This window comes from Orbicella franksi, chromosome 5, assembly GCF_964199315.1.
Source record: "Orbicella franksi chromosome 5, jaOrbFran1.1, whole genome shotgun sequence".
NCBI lineage: Eukaryota > Metazoa > Cnidaria > Anthozoa > Scleractinia > Merulinidae > Orbicella > Orbicella franksi.
The window spans coordinates 2567687-2581903 of record NC_138149.1 but is presented as its reverse complement, the minus strand read 5'-3'; the positions used below and the strand labels follow the sequence as shown (position 1 = coordinate 2581903).

The window sequence follows — 14217 nt, the reverse complement described above, 5'->3', positions numbered from 1 at the left end:
TGACACCTTGTAGCTCCAGGAACATCAGATGAGGTGTTTTTCTAATTAGTCGTGTACTGTAAAAGATGACAGTAAATTAAATAATTACGACGTTGTGACAATGTCCAAAACAATTTATTCAAATTATTTCATTTTATCGAGTATTATTAGCCTTTCTACAGCATGAAACACTAGAAGCTAAAGCTAAGACGAGATGACACGATACTATCGCTTTTGATTGCTACAGTAAGCTGGACTATAAAAAGGAACCCGAAAAAATACACTGACACCACTTTCCTTTATCCTGGAATCATAAAACAAAAGCGATTTTGATATCAAACTGAAACGAAACGAAATGTTAGTGCCTCATTGCTATAAATTTGAAAAAAGTTCGCACCTCTCTAATCGTCAGCACTTAAAGCCGCTTTTAATTCTTTGATTGTCGGTCTTTCTTCAGGCGACGTTACTAAAGCGTTCTTCACAGCAGCAACGTTTCGAAAATGTAAAAGTCTATACACAGATTTGATCGGGAAAGACAGCGCATAGATATCACTTCTAATGGATGGTTTTCCACTACCATTAACAAGTTCTGGCGCAATGTAACTGTCCTTGTACTGGTCCCTTACATGCATCGGTTTCGCGGGAGGATTCTTTGCTTTAATTAACAAAACACTTTTACCGAAATCGATTATTACTGCGTGAAGCCGCTCATCTTCGCGTTTTTCTAGAACAACATTGTTCGATTTCAGATCGTTGTGGGCATAACCGCAACGGTGTACGTGATCCAAGGCATCGGCGGTCTCACAAAGAATAGTGTTCCATTCTTTCTTTTCACTAATGAGGTTGTTCTTAGCCGCTTTGTAAACTGTTAGGATATCTTTTCCGTCTCCATGGAATTTCATGACAATGCTCACTGGCTTTTCTTTTAGACATACACCAAATAAAAGTGGAATACCTGGGTGATCTCCTAACCGCAGTAAAACACTGGCCTCATGTTTTGCCTCCCTTTGTAGGAATGACAAGCGTTCGCCGCCTCGACAACTTCTTTCTTTATATTGTTTTATAACAACGTCAATTCCCCGATACTTGCCCGGGTAGCAAGTACCAAAAGTTTCACTCCCGATGGACTTTGCCGCCGCGGTACGCGTCAAGTTGGCTGCATTGATCTCCCGCAATTTTGTGTTGTCGCTCTCTTTAGGTTTCGCGGACGCATGAACTTTCCGTCTCAAAGCCTCACGTGCTTTAGGCATTACGTAATCCTTTTGTTACTTGCCATCGTACATTTTTCATATATTAGTTTTCGTTCAAAAAAATAGGTTAAAAAAATCCTAATCCTCGGTGTGTGCGGTACGGATCGGAACTTCTTGGGCATTTTCGAATATCGAAGACACTTGGACTGTCAGGACATCGTTTAAAAGTTTGGTTTGTAAAATCGTGTGGAATAAAATAAATGTTTAATCTGGTAAACATATGTCTTTAATGTCTCTCTATAGCATGTGCTGTTTAATGCACTGTTCTGGTGTACTAACATTTTAAATAAATTTTAAAATGTGCTATTAATTATTCAATTCTGTCTATTTCTGAATAGCCAGTTTATTCAACTATACTCTAATTGGACTTAATTGCCACTTAAGGTCATTCCACTGAAATAGAACCTGCACTGAGATTTTTGTGAAACTTTGCCTATCGATTGTTTATATTATAGGAACTTAAATTTTGAAATAAAAATGACGGATCCCAATGTTCATTTAGGAGCAACAGCACCTTTTACATACCTAATAAATCCTTATAATAGCACCATGATTGTAGTCACGATTGCTTGCTAAATTCACATTTCGAACGATTGTTATTTGTTCTACACTGAGAATTGGTCCATATTTATTTTACACAGAAAAATTTATTACTCAATTTAAAACAACAGAGAAAATGGCGAGATGGCGAGATCCAGCCGTAAAGAAAAAGCCGCCATTTTTTAATGCGTGCGCGTTAATCACGCGTGAAATTATGCGTAGTAGGGATGCGCAATGCAATACTGGGGAATGACCTTAAGTTATTTTGTTTGGTGTGAAGTCGTGGTGTTATCAGCTGGACATCTGCTACTACCTGTATCACATAATAATGTAGAGAATAGAATCAACATATAGTTACTTGAGCGGTCAGTGTAAACTGCAGACTGCGGACTGCAGACTGCAAACTGCACACCGGGGGTCAAATGCATACTGCAGACCAGGGGGCAAGTGACAGGATTGATAAGCAATGAAACAATTTTCATACCGTTGAGATATTTGAGGCGGATTCCCTTTTACCAAATGTATAACTTGATGATCACTTGAGCTGCGATAATCTTTTGTCACCACCAGTTTAACTACTAAGGTCGTCAGGTCCTGGAACATGGAAGAGGTAGTATTGAAGGTGACTTCAAGTCCAGAATCATTCCCAATATAATGAACATTTGACTGGTTTATTCCTGTAAAGGAGTCTCTCGCCGCTGTCTGTAGGCCAGAATAGTTGCCTTTGATCTCACCATAATGCCAAGTGAAGTTCATCCCGGAGTGGTTACCAAGTCCAACAACCGGGTCATAGGAAAGTGATGCATTCACAGAGATGTTTTCGTTTTGTCCTCGGATTACTTCGGTACCACCATAGATGATAGCGACGAGGTTCGGTTTTCTTTCGTAGAACTTTCCATCTACATGTAAACACCATCAATTAACAACTTTCATTAGTTTACAAATATTGTATGTATTGCTTCAAACATTAAGACACGTGCACCTGTAAACAAGGCACAAGAGTCAAGATCCAGCTATTACAACCTGTAAAGTTCTTGAAAACGGAAAAAAGAAACTTGATAAAGCAAATTTTTTGACCTACATAATTGAAACATATCTAAGAAAAGAGAATTAAAAACAAAATAGAGACAAGCAAGAAGGCAACAATCTCTACTTTCGATTTAGGCTGTGCTGATAAGTATCACTCAGAAAATAATTCTGCAAGTACGCTTGGAAATTTTACTTCGGACTTCTATCTCTTATGGTGCTTACTTACGAACAAAATATCAAGAGGATATCAGCAATGCTTTCTCTACTAAATTGTTGTTCTACATCATGAATCAAGTTAAAAGTTGTAGAAATCAAATTTGAGTGTGAAAAATTGAGTTGTAAAATATCATCCATCGATGTTTTGGAGCATACATCGCTTTCGTGATACCCCGGCAATACTCATACATTTAGTTCAATAAAACTAGACAACGAGGAGGCAGAAGAACGCTTAACAGAAAAAAGGCTTGAATTATTATGATAGAGGACATGGAAGGATGGGAAGTGATTGTTATTACCATTAGCAACATAAGTTTGGCTGGACTTAAAATCCCTTGCAACCTCATGTCACATATACACCACTGGCTCAAGCACCTCTTTTTGATTGCCTCCTTTACTATAATAAAAATAAATTAGAATAACCGAGGGCCAAATATTTTCCCGTCAGTTTTCGTGTGAGGCATTGTAAGGAGAAATGAAACGTTCATACTATTAGTTAAATTTTACAACAAAGTTCAATCCTTACCTCGACTTACACTGCTTTCAAGTAATGACAAGTGTGATTCAGTAGCTCGTGATGCATTTATACTCTTTGTATTTATTGCACTTGTTGCTAAGATATTCTGTGTCAAGGCTGGCAGCACATTGAGCGGTGTTTTCTGAGAGGCTGAAAAGGATGATGAAATGGCTGGGGGCACTGATATTAAAGGATGACTTGACGAGCCTGCAAAATATATAATTTTTTAATTCAATTATGATGTCTAACTTCTTAGATCGCCTTATACGATGGTCATTATGCCCATCACAAAAGAAAATGCAGAGTGAATGTTTTAGTTACCGATAACGCTTATGTTTATCTTGCATTCAACAACATTCTTGCATTGCTGTTGTTGCTGCTGTGTGGGAGAACCCCTGGGAAAATATGTTAATGACTATAGAGAGTTGATTCAGAGTTTAGGGAAAACTGCTCTGAAGTTAACTTTCAATTTCAGTTCAGAGAAAATTTACAGAACATTGCTCTTCAAATCGTAAATCATGTGGAGAACTGCAATGGATCTCCACAAACATCTAGTTACCGGTTTTATGGTCTGTTGTTTTACCATTAGGTTGTCACCACAAGGCCAGGGGATCACTAGCTTCAAGGTCACGAAAAAACGAGAAATATAACTAGTACCACTAACGTTAAAAAGTTACCAGATAGCAGCGAGAATCATTTCGCAAACACAGCATTCTCTCTTGCTGTGGCTCAATAATAAATAAATTTGTTTCTTACTTGGGGAAGTGTAACTCAGTTGCGTGTAAGTTGCTGAAAATCCGTCGTACTGCTTGGACTGCGTATCATCAGAGACAAATAGCACTTTCAGGATCTCAAGAATTGAGTAATATGTTATAGTCTCACCAGGTGCACCACATATTTTGTCATTTGAATCCGGATCAGCCGTGAAACCATTTTGAATTTGCAGATAATCACACGTGCACGCGTTCTGTGGACCACATTGTTGGATTTTTAGGCCCATGTCAATTTCTAGCTTAACACGGTTTCCCTGGCATGCTGTTATCTGCCAGCTGCAGTTCAGGTTATCTGGATACTTTCTGGGGTAAAAAGGACTAGTAATAACACCTGATGTCTCAGTAAGGGTGATGTTTCTAGGACATACGGGACCGTTCATTTTTTATAAGGTAGGGGGGGCTGGTGGGATTTGGGGGGGGGCCATGCGAAAAAAAATGGCTTTCGAGGGGGGGCCATCCCAAAAAAATAAGGGAAAAAGGGGGGGTCACGTGAAATATTTTAGTAAAACTTTAAAATGGCATAATGTTTGAATATCAAAAAAATTGCTACAGAATAAACATAGAAGGCAGGATACAAATTTATTACAAACTTTCCTTCTGCTTTAAAAAAACGTTTGGCGACAAAAAGCATTTGTAGCTACTGAAAAGAAGTATTTAACACTGTTATTTTCGAATGCAACTTTCACCGGCACTCATCTTCATCTCCGCTGTCGTCGAGTTCTTCGTCGCCGCTTGTGCTGCTATGGGAGTCTCTTTCACCAATGCTGCAAGAAGCAGCAATGCTTTCCGTCAGAGTGTACTCTTCAGGGTACATGAAGGTGTAAACATAATCTCTGACTTCCCGCTCAAGGTTGGTGGTGATTCTGCTTCTTGCAGCATTGGTGAAATAATTCCCTTCCAAGAGCTGGCCGATGTATGGCCCATCTCTTCTACATTTCGACGTGGCAACATCCTCAACTTTAAGACACTCTTCCGGGACGGCCGTTCTAGGAGGGTACACAAGGCATTGTGGAAGATCATTTCCTAGCGGGTTTCCAACACAGATTCCATAAACTCGTTGGACGTTGTTTTCAGTCCGCTTCCTCTTTCTTTCATTTGACTTTTTGCGGTTTTCTTTTTTCCTTCTCCTTTTGTTGATGTGCTGTTTGAGTATGCCTTTGAATATGCTGTTATAATTGCTCTTCTTATATTCTAGTGCTTCCATGTCCTGCGTGACCTTCATCAACTTAGCTTCTGTACATTTGATCTGTTTTACATTAAAACTGTGGGCAAATTCTTCGCCCTGCTTTAAAGCAAGCCCATTGGACTGAAAGAGTGTGGAATCGTGTTCGTTTACATCTTTCAATATGACATTCAACTTTTCCACCATTGCTCTGTGCTCTTTGATGGAGAAGTTCAGTTTTCTTCCATCACTGGGCTTCAACTGGTACCGTTGCATGGAAAACTCACTCGCCCTTTCTGAACAGCCATCCGCACCTAGAAAAATTGCTTCTTTTGCTTGTAAGATGTCAAACTGCCTGGATCGTTCAGCTGTAAACCTTTTCTTAAACGACTCGTCGCTTTCGCCATTATTGCGCATTTTGGAATGAGCCTCTTTCATGATGCTCATGTAGTAATGCGCTCTTTCCCCGATTGGATTAACAATATAAAGAAGAAAGAGCATGGAAGTGGCAGGCTGGTTTTATCTGACCCAGAGAGCGTTGCTCTATTTGCAGATAAGTTTATTCTCAAATCGAAGTTTGTGGTGGATTATCCTCAGCATCTTGAAGTGCTGGAATTTAAAAGGAAAAAGAGAGCAGAAGAAAAGGCAAAGTTAAGTAGGGAGGAGGATTATCCTTGGACTGAGTTGTGCGAAGGTCTAACCAAGCTTAAAAAGCTACGTGTTCCAGAACTAAACAAGTACTCAAACCACCACGGGCTGAAGCAGCATTTGAAAAGCAGCAAGAGTGAGAAAGTAAAGGCAATTGTAAGACATTCATGCTTGCAGCAGAAGAGTCCTCTCAGAGCTGGCCAACCAACACTGAGAAATGCCAGGACATTGACACAAAATGACAACAGGGCAAGTGCTGACAGCAGTGAAACGGATGAAAGTGACTATGATGAGTATGACAGTGATGCCATTGACTCTGGGGGAGGAGATGACTCAAGTGACGTCATTCTTGCATTCATCAATTCAGATGAGGAAGATGCCAATGAGAGGCCAAATGCCACACGCTCAGGGCGAACCATAACTAGGAGATCCGAAATTGACTAAAAGAAAGAGATTCTTTTGATTTGTTTTTTAAAAAACAGCTCTCTGTCGTACAGAGATTGTAAATATTGTCTTCATAGTGAGCACAATAACGTGAAGTAGGGGGATAATAGAGAAATATTAAAAAAGTTGAAATCTAAATATTGTTTGTTCAATTTTTTTTTTTGGGGGGGGGGTCATCCCAAAAAATGACCGCTATAAGGGGGGGCCATGTGAAAAAATTGGTAAGCTGAGGGGGGGTCATGCGATTTTTAAATGGTGCTTCCCAAATCCCACCAGCCCCCCCTCCCTCATAAAAAATGAACGGTCCCTTAACTGAAACAAGAAGACCAAAGAGAAAAAAACGTTTCAGGTAACTTTAATACATACACTGCGCAACGCACACATTAGGTAATCCTAGGAATAGGCTGAAACTTAAATTCACTGCACGTTTATAGCCTTTTAGGGAGGTTTTCTCTGTATATATTTTGTTCGTTTTGAAATAATTTAATTTATAGTATGGTAGATATACGACCATATTGCTCCCCATTTTCTTTCTTTTGTCATAAGAAACTGACTTACGTAGTAGTCCATCTATCGCTTCATAAGATGCATTGAATCCTGGGTAACCATTGGCAACAGATCGCAACGTAACTTGGATGGTATTTCCGACAGAGTACACTGGAGCAGGAAGTTCTCGCCCACATATCTGAAATTCTTGAGCGCCATCATCCGAGGCAACATTAGTGACAAAAACTCTGGCCCCCTCTGGCTCTCCAATACACGCGGAGCTTTGGTTTTGTTCCAAAGTGAAGGTGAAGAAGGTTAGTTTAATAATTCGGCCAAGGGGTACTGTGATATTCCAGGTACAATTGCTATTTGTGTAGAAGTTGTTTGGAAAATTCGGGCTTGTAAAGAATCCACTCGATCCTTCAAGGAATTCTCCCGGTGGAACACATGCTGTATAGGAAATCAACTCAATCAGTAATAAGTGAACAAAGTAATAACTTAGGAAATGTTTCCTTTTTTCTATGTTCCACTGTTATTACCTTAGGTGGGGTAGGGGAAGGGGTTTTTCCTCTCAGCGTCTAAATTTAAGTGCGTATAGCAAGCCATAGTACATTAATAAAGCCAAGCTCGGATGGGCACAAACGTTTGAACTTATTGACCGAGTGGCAGGGCTGAGCTAGAAAATATGTTGTAGGAGGTCATGACGTCGTCGATATCGTTTCAAATGTCGAATTTTGGCTTCGGTAAAACGCATGAAAACCCATGCAAAAAAATTCGAATGAGACTTATGTTGAGAAAACAGCTTATCGTTTTGCTTAGCTTTTTACGTGAAGCGAGATATTAGAGACTCTGCTCTCGAAATCCCCTTTAAACGCTAGAACGTGGCTATTGAGGCAATATTTAGCAATCAGATTTTGAGCTCGAGATTTTTTATGACATGAATAATAGTTAACGAGTCACCTATTACGCAAAGAAATCGAGAGCGATCGAATAGTCTAACTGTTTTAGTATAAATCCACTAGTCGTTCAAAACTTTATCTAAATCCTCTTCACAGACACTTTGACATATTAGGACTGCTTACGGAAGAAACCTGCTTTCCTCCCGAATCATTTTCATCCGTCAAAGATATCTCTGTTCTTGGTAATGTATCGAGAGGATTTACCGTAGCTCATTCATTTCTTTGTCGATCGAAAATTCTAGGAAAGCCAACAATGGTTTTCCAAGTTAACAAGCAGGAATTTCTTTTTATTGTATTGGAAGACAGTACTAATTGGCTATATAGGAAGGGTATGATTTTTAGGCCGTTTTGGTCAGAAATAGGGTATCGATTTTGGCCATTTTGGTCTCTAGATTTTTATCACATGTTAGTTGACGGGTGAGGGTTTTGGGAAACTCGCCGCACACCCCCACCCAATTTTTCTGGGAGTACCCTCCCCGAGAACGGAGATTCTCTATTGACAGATAACCATCATTATTATATATTGAACTCACTATTTCTTTTCTGATTGGCTGAAAGCGTACAGTGAATTTTCGAAATCGGCGCCTGTGACGTCATCTAGCTGCAGATTATATAATAATCATGTCAAGGGCATTCAAGGTCACGGGTAATCATGTCATGTGTGACCACAGTGTCATGTCAAGTTCGCGCGCCTTGTGTTGCTTGCTGTCAGTGAAGAAGAAAACATCACTTTCATTTTTTTGTTTGTTCAGTGTATAATAAAACAATTATTAGATTCGGTTTTTGTGATATCCAGAGTAATCAAGCTCTCGGTAGGGATTAATCTGGATATCACATAAACCTCATCCAATAATTGTTTATTACCCCAGGCTAGGGTTAATGATGGGTAAACTGCCAGTGAGAAGTTGAGTTTTTGGACAGTGTACTTGCAGGGCGTGCTCTGCAAGTTAAACCTTTTACCAGGCGCAAGTTCCGTGAGTAGAAGATTGGTGAACTTCGACCTTAATGCTGGTCGCGAAGGAGCTCTTTCGATATCAGTGTTGGACGTATTATTAGCTCACTGAAGAAGCGTCCTTTCTTCTCGAATTCTTTTCCTCTGTTAACAAACTCTCTGACCTAAGCAGTAGAGCTGCTAGCTGCTGCCCCCTTCCGGCTTTAAAAAGATCTCCAAAGGCTCTAACATTGGCATGCCAAGTAGTTTGAACCGTCCCTTTCATTCTTACTTCTGTAAAACAATTCTGAAGTTTCTCACAGAGGTGTTTGGTGTCTTACGACGCCAAGGACTACGCGTAGAAAGCTAATTTATAAGTCTACAGTCATAACTTTCACGTTTATCTTGATTTAAACCTATTCAGTATATCTGTCTATGTTAGAACTATCCTCAACTCGATATGTTGACTGATAAACCATGTTGACTGTTGACTGATAAACCATGGCCGGCCATTTCAAAGTTCAGTTGCCTTAGAAACGTGGCAAGATTTTTAATGTACTCGCAGTAACCATTGTACTGCTTAGACCTTTCATTTTCATCAGACTTGTCATCGTAACCGTGGTTACATCACCTATATAAACATGATTTCCTCTATTAATTTTTTTTCCGTAGTAAAATAAGAAATTTCAAATTACTTTGGTAAGGTTGCACGTACCCAGGGAATGAAGGTGTTCAATTTTTCATAGAGTGACTTATGTCTGAGAAAATTAGATTTCAAATTAACCGCGGTTACAGTACGCGAGGTCATTGTTCCTGGTAAATGCAAGGATTCCCTGGGGAAAGACTGATGCAACCGATCTTACTTTGGGAAAATTCACTGACATAAATGTTGAGTGACTGAGAACAATCATAATTACCCCGGGCAAGATCGCCAATGGTGTGTTTCGCGGTGCCAAGTTTTCCTGATAAACTGCCGAAGAGAAATTGAGTTTTAAATTTTGGACAGTGCATGCATGCATATTAATTGCGTGATCGGAAAGTTAACCTTCTGACAGGTGCACCGTGAATGTGTGAAGATTGGTGAACATGGCTTCTGTTCGGCCTCGGAAGTTAGAAAAAAAAGTAACAGTTAATGTAGAAAATCTCAAGTTTTCATTGATTCCTGCACGTCCTTCCTTTTTGTAGGGTATCTTCTCTACATTTTTGTTCAGGCTTGCCATATTAACTTATTCTTTCTTATTTTGTTTGACGTTCTAGGTTTCCCGGCGTATCTAATCGAACGTTCGGTTGTGGAACCCAATCGAAAACCAATTGTTCGATTGGATTCGGTAATCGAGTATAATCGAACTCACACTGAAATTTGGTCAATCAAGCAAAATGGAACGCTCGACTGCTGAACGGTCGACAACCGAACAAAATCGAATGCTCGATAACCGAACGGTCGACAAATCCTACTCAATCAAACGTGCGATTACCGAACTCCTGTTTGTTTGATTTTTATGTTTCAATATTAACACTGATAAAAAACGAAATAATGAAAAAAAGAAATGCCTTACACTATTGTCAAACAAGTGTGTATTTTGTGGAAATTTTGTACGGTGAACGGCTCCCCTAATCTCCCTGAATCCTAAATTTGTTAGCGATTTGATAGGACGATTGTCACATCTGCATAATACCCCATAATAGCCACGTGGTCGAGGGAAATTTCTACTGAAGGTGGAATGACTGTCAGTTTTCAGTGAACCCTAAAAGTACCAAAAGAAATGTCGAGAGCGTCAAGAACCGAAAGTGATATCCAGGAGACCCGGGATGAGACTGCATGTATCGACATTACATGTGCTGTAAAAGGGTATCAAAAATGTCGTTTTAGCGTTGATGTGGGAGCAGAGTGTCGTATTGTTAAGAAGATCGGTTCCAAAGCAGTTAATGAAATAGTGCAACTTCTATTTGAGTATCACGGCAACATTCAGAACAGAAGCCATTTTCTCCCCACTATTATAAAAATGTAAACAATAATGCATTTCAGTATTTAACTGTCGTTTTGTTCTCTTGTGCATATGTATAACCGAACATTGACATTCAGTTTGATGTTTGGACGTTGTTCTATTAATTCCATTCAATAAAGGATTGACTCCTGCGTGATTTACTTATCAAGAAATGGATCCAGACAAAATCGAATCGGATTGAATACGATTGCGTTCGATTTTGTTCGATAATCGAACTCACGGCAAAATAGATGTTCGATTGCCGAACTCAATCGAACGATGGAGTTCGATTGAATTTTGGTTCGATTTTGTTCGATTAGATACGCTGGGAGGTTTGTCAACATATTTCAGGCTCATGGTATATTTTCAGTCATTCAGGTTGGCTATTAACACAACTGATCAATGCAACTTACCAGCGCCGGCGTTACCACAATAGCGACTGAGCGGAGTAGGTGTCTTCTGTAACTCATACACGTAGTAAGAGCCGCAGTTCTTCACTTTAATGATGTTGCTACCCCAACAGCAGTTTGGGAAAATATTAAAACAGACTTTACGTGTCACCACTCCTTCAGCGACTGTCGGGTGTGCACCATTAAGCCAACCTGGAAATTTAACACCGCAGTGATTCAAGGGAACACATTTGTCCGGTATCCGATCCCCGGCAGCTCCTTGGAAACGATACCAACCCGGTTTCAGGGTACTATCGTCTCTGCCATGAGGCGGTTCTGCGTTTCCTTGAGCGCGGTCTGCTTCACTCAGGACCGCGTAATTTGTACAACCATCCACTTCAAGTAAAAACATACCAGTTAGTTACAACAAGAGAGTTTAGAGTCATGGAAAATTAATTGTGACTCCTTATTGTAGGGTATTTGATCTTTACTTAATTATTCTTTCCGGTTTTGTCCAAAAATATTATATTTACCTAGATCATTAGATAACCTCATAGAGTTTTTTCTCACTATTTATCGTGAGGAGTACCTTTTTCTGATCTGAACTAATATAAGGTTCGTAGAATCACTGCAGTCTTTTGTAAACACGAAAGCTTAATCTATTCTATTCTGCTGACCTCAGAAAACAAACGCATAGTGATCTGAATGAGGAAATGCAGCAAATTAAATTAAACGAAAACATTGAAGAATTTCTCAACAGGAACGGCCGAATTTGAACAAATCCATTACCTTTCCTAGATATTTTACTTACCTCCGCGGGTAGGTGCTGAAAATAATCATAAAGTTTGGATTAAATTCAAACTCAAACAAGGTTGATCAATTCAGAAAAAATTGTACTACAACCCTCAAATCTTGATACTTGTACTTAGATTTCGTTTTATACTGGAACCCCATTAATCCGGTTACCAACGGGCCACAAAAATCTGCCCGTAATAACGGGGTGACCGTATTAAAGGGGTGACCGTATTAAAGGGGTGACCGTATTAAAGGGGTGACCGTATTAAAGGGGTGACCGTATTAAAGGGGTGACCGTATCAACGGGGTGGCCGTATTGAAGGGGTTCTTTAAATAAGACAACGACTGACTGGGCTTTCGCTCGGGCCAGAATAAAGTAGGCATAATAACGAGGTGACCAGGCCGTATTAACGAGGTGACCGTATTAAACTGGGGTGAACCGTGACGCGAGTGTTCCACTGTGGATATCATGCCTAATCTGTTTTATAACAACTTGATAGGAAATCAGTCGTGACTGAGAAAAGGCTTATTTGAAGATGATCACGGCATGAATGCCGAAAAGCTTACAGGCGTTATCCCTTTCTAATGTCTTGTCCGAGTCATTATACTCTTCGGCCAATGAGGGCCAAGACCCCGGCAGGGTAACCATAGAGGGCCGAAGCTAAGTGGCGACGGCTTCTTTTCTTCAAAACCGTTTTTAGAGACTCTAAGCCTAATTGTTGGAAGCAGTTAATTAAGTTTTAAAAAGTCAAAGTTAAATCACTTTAACTAACCATGCATGAGTATTTATTGACAGAGTCATGGCCAGAAATTCCAGACATCGAGTCTGTTAATTTTCGTGCGGCATACGTGTAGCACACATTTTGGTGGTGCATACCGCTGTTCAGTACGGCGTACTTCGGGCTCAACGACATTAGAGAAAAAGTTGTTGTACAAAAAGATGTTGTTGGGCATGTAAATAACTGCTGACCGAAATAATTGCATAAAAGTAAAAACTAGAGAAAATTGCCTTTCAAACGATGTCTTTTGGAGCAAAATCGGACCATTTGCAGCCGAAATATCGCCGTGCAAAGACAGCGGATTTGGGGATTTTAGCGTGGCTGTTTACGAGCTTAATTTCCGTCATTTTGCAAGCTTTTTAAAACCAAAAAGCAGAGCGAGGAAATCAGCATCGCAGGTGAAAATTGGTCAAATAGTACATCATACGGTGCTTTTCTTCAAGCGATCGCGGCACTTGGGATATCCCGATTATGTTGTCTGCTACAGAGGATCAAAATCTTCTTGGGATGCAAAAATGGGATTTCAAGCCCCTGTTTTGTAGAGCATTGTATGGGCCAAGCTTCGAAAATAAACATCGATTAAAAGCAGGGCCAGTAACATTTGTTGGTGAAAACCAACTTATCAGAATAGCCGAGGAAACTTTCAAGAACTCTACCGGATCGCGGCACTTGTTCCCGGTAAGCCAGAACGCGCTCTATTTTATTTTGTTTTATTTCTGCCATACATTTCCTTTGAGTGTTTGGCGGCCATATTGTCAAGTAACCTCGCGCGTGCGCCGTTGCGATGTCCGCAATTTCTGGCCATGCGCTTTTACATCGAAAGAAAGACTTTATCAGAACAGCATTAGTTGAAAGTTTGAAAGAAAATATTCTATGATACTGCATTTTCCATTGTATTCGTCAGAATTCTGCTTTACCACAGATCTTAGGGACTGTCGTGATATATGTGCAAGATGTTGAAAACTAGGAATGTGGTGGTTTTTATAATGGCAATGCCGGCGCTCTAATTTGCCATGGGCCTTGAATGTGTTACAGTGGCCGGCAGGGTGCTACACTTAACGATCACAGCCACAGGGAACACAATGTTAAAACACAATAGCACAAAGATTAAATGAGTGAATGGCTTACTTTTCTGTGCTGCGCCAAAAAGAACAATGGCTTGTAGAAATAACAGTAGTATCATCTTGCATACCTGCAGAAAACCACATCAACCGTATGTTTTAATTTTGCTCTGTTTTGGTGTAAAGTTTGTGAGTGGGAAGAATGCGAATCGAGTTGAGTTGCGAGTTGAAATTGCCAGTTGCGAGTTGTTGGTTTGAATTCGAGTTGACGTTT

General features: G+C 40.0%; 2 protein-coding genes across 2 annotated transcripts in view; both read right to left on the bottom strand.

The window, feature by feature from the left end:
* LOC145486923 (polycystin family receptor for egg jelly-like) overlaps positions 1-14217 on the bottom strand; it is a 231845-nt gene that overhangs the window by 177565 nt on the left and 40063 nt on the right. The gene's annotated exons all lie outside the window — the stretch shown is intronic.
* The window catches only part of LOC145488704 (polycystin-1-like protein 2), a 35834-nt gene that overhangs the window by 17983 nt on the left and 3634 nt on the right, over positions 1-14217 (bottom strand). The window contains exons 2-7 of the mRNA XM_081467626.1: positions 14011-14074; positions 12120-12134; positions 11333-11704; positions 7117-7494; positions 3541-3738; positions 2254-2668 (exon numbers count right to left, since the gene is read on the bottom strand). Of these exons, the coding sequence (XP_081323752.1) occupies positions 2254-2668; positions 3541-3738; positions 7117-7494; positions 11333-11704; positions 12120-12134; positions 14011-14065 (1433 nt within the window). The 5' untranslated portion in view covers positions 14066-14074. The remainder of the gene's footprint in view (positions 1-2253; positions 2669-3540; positions 3739-7116; positions 7495-11332; positions 11705-12119; positions 12135-14010; positions 14075-14217) is intronic.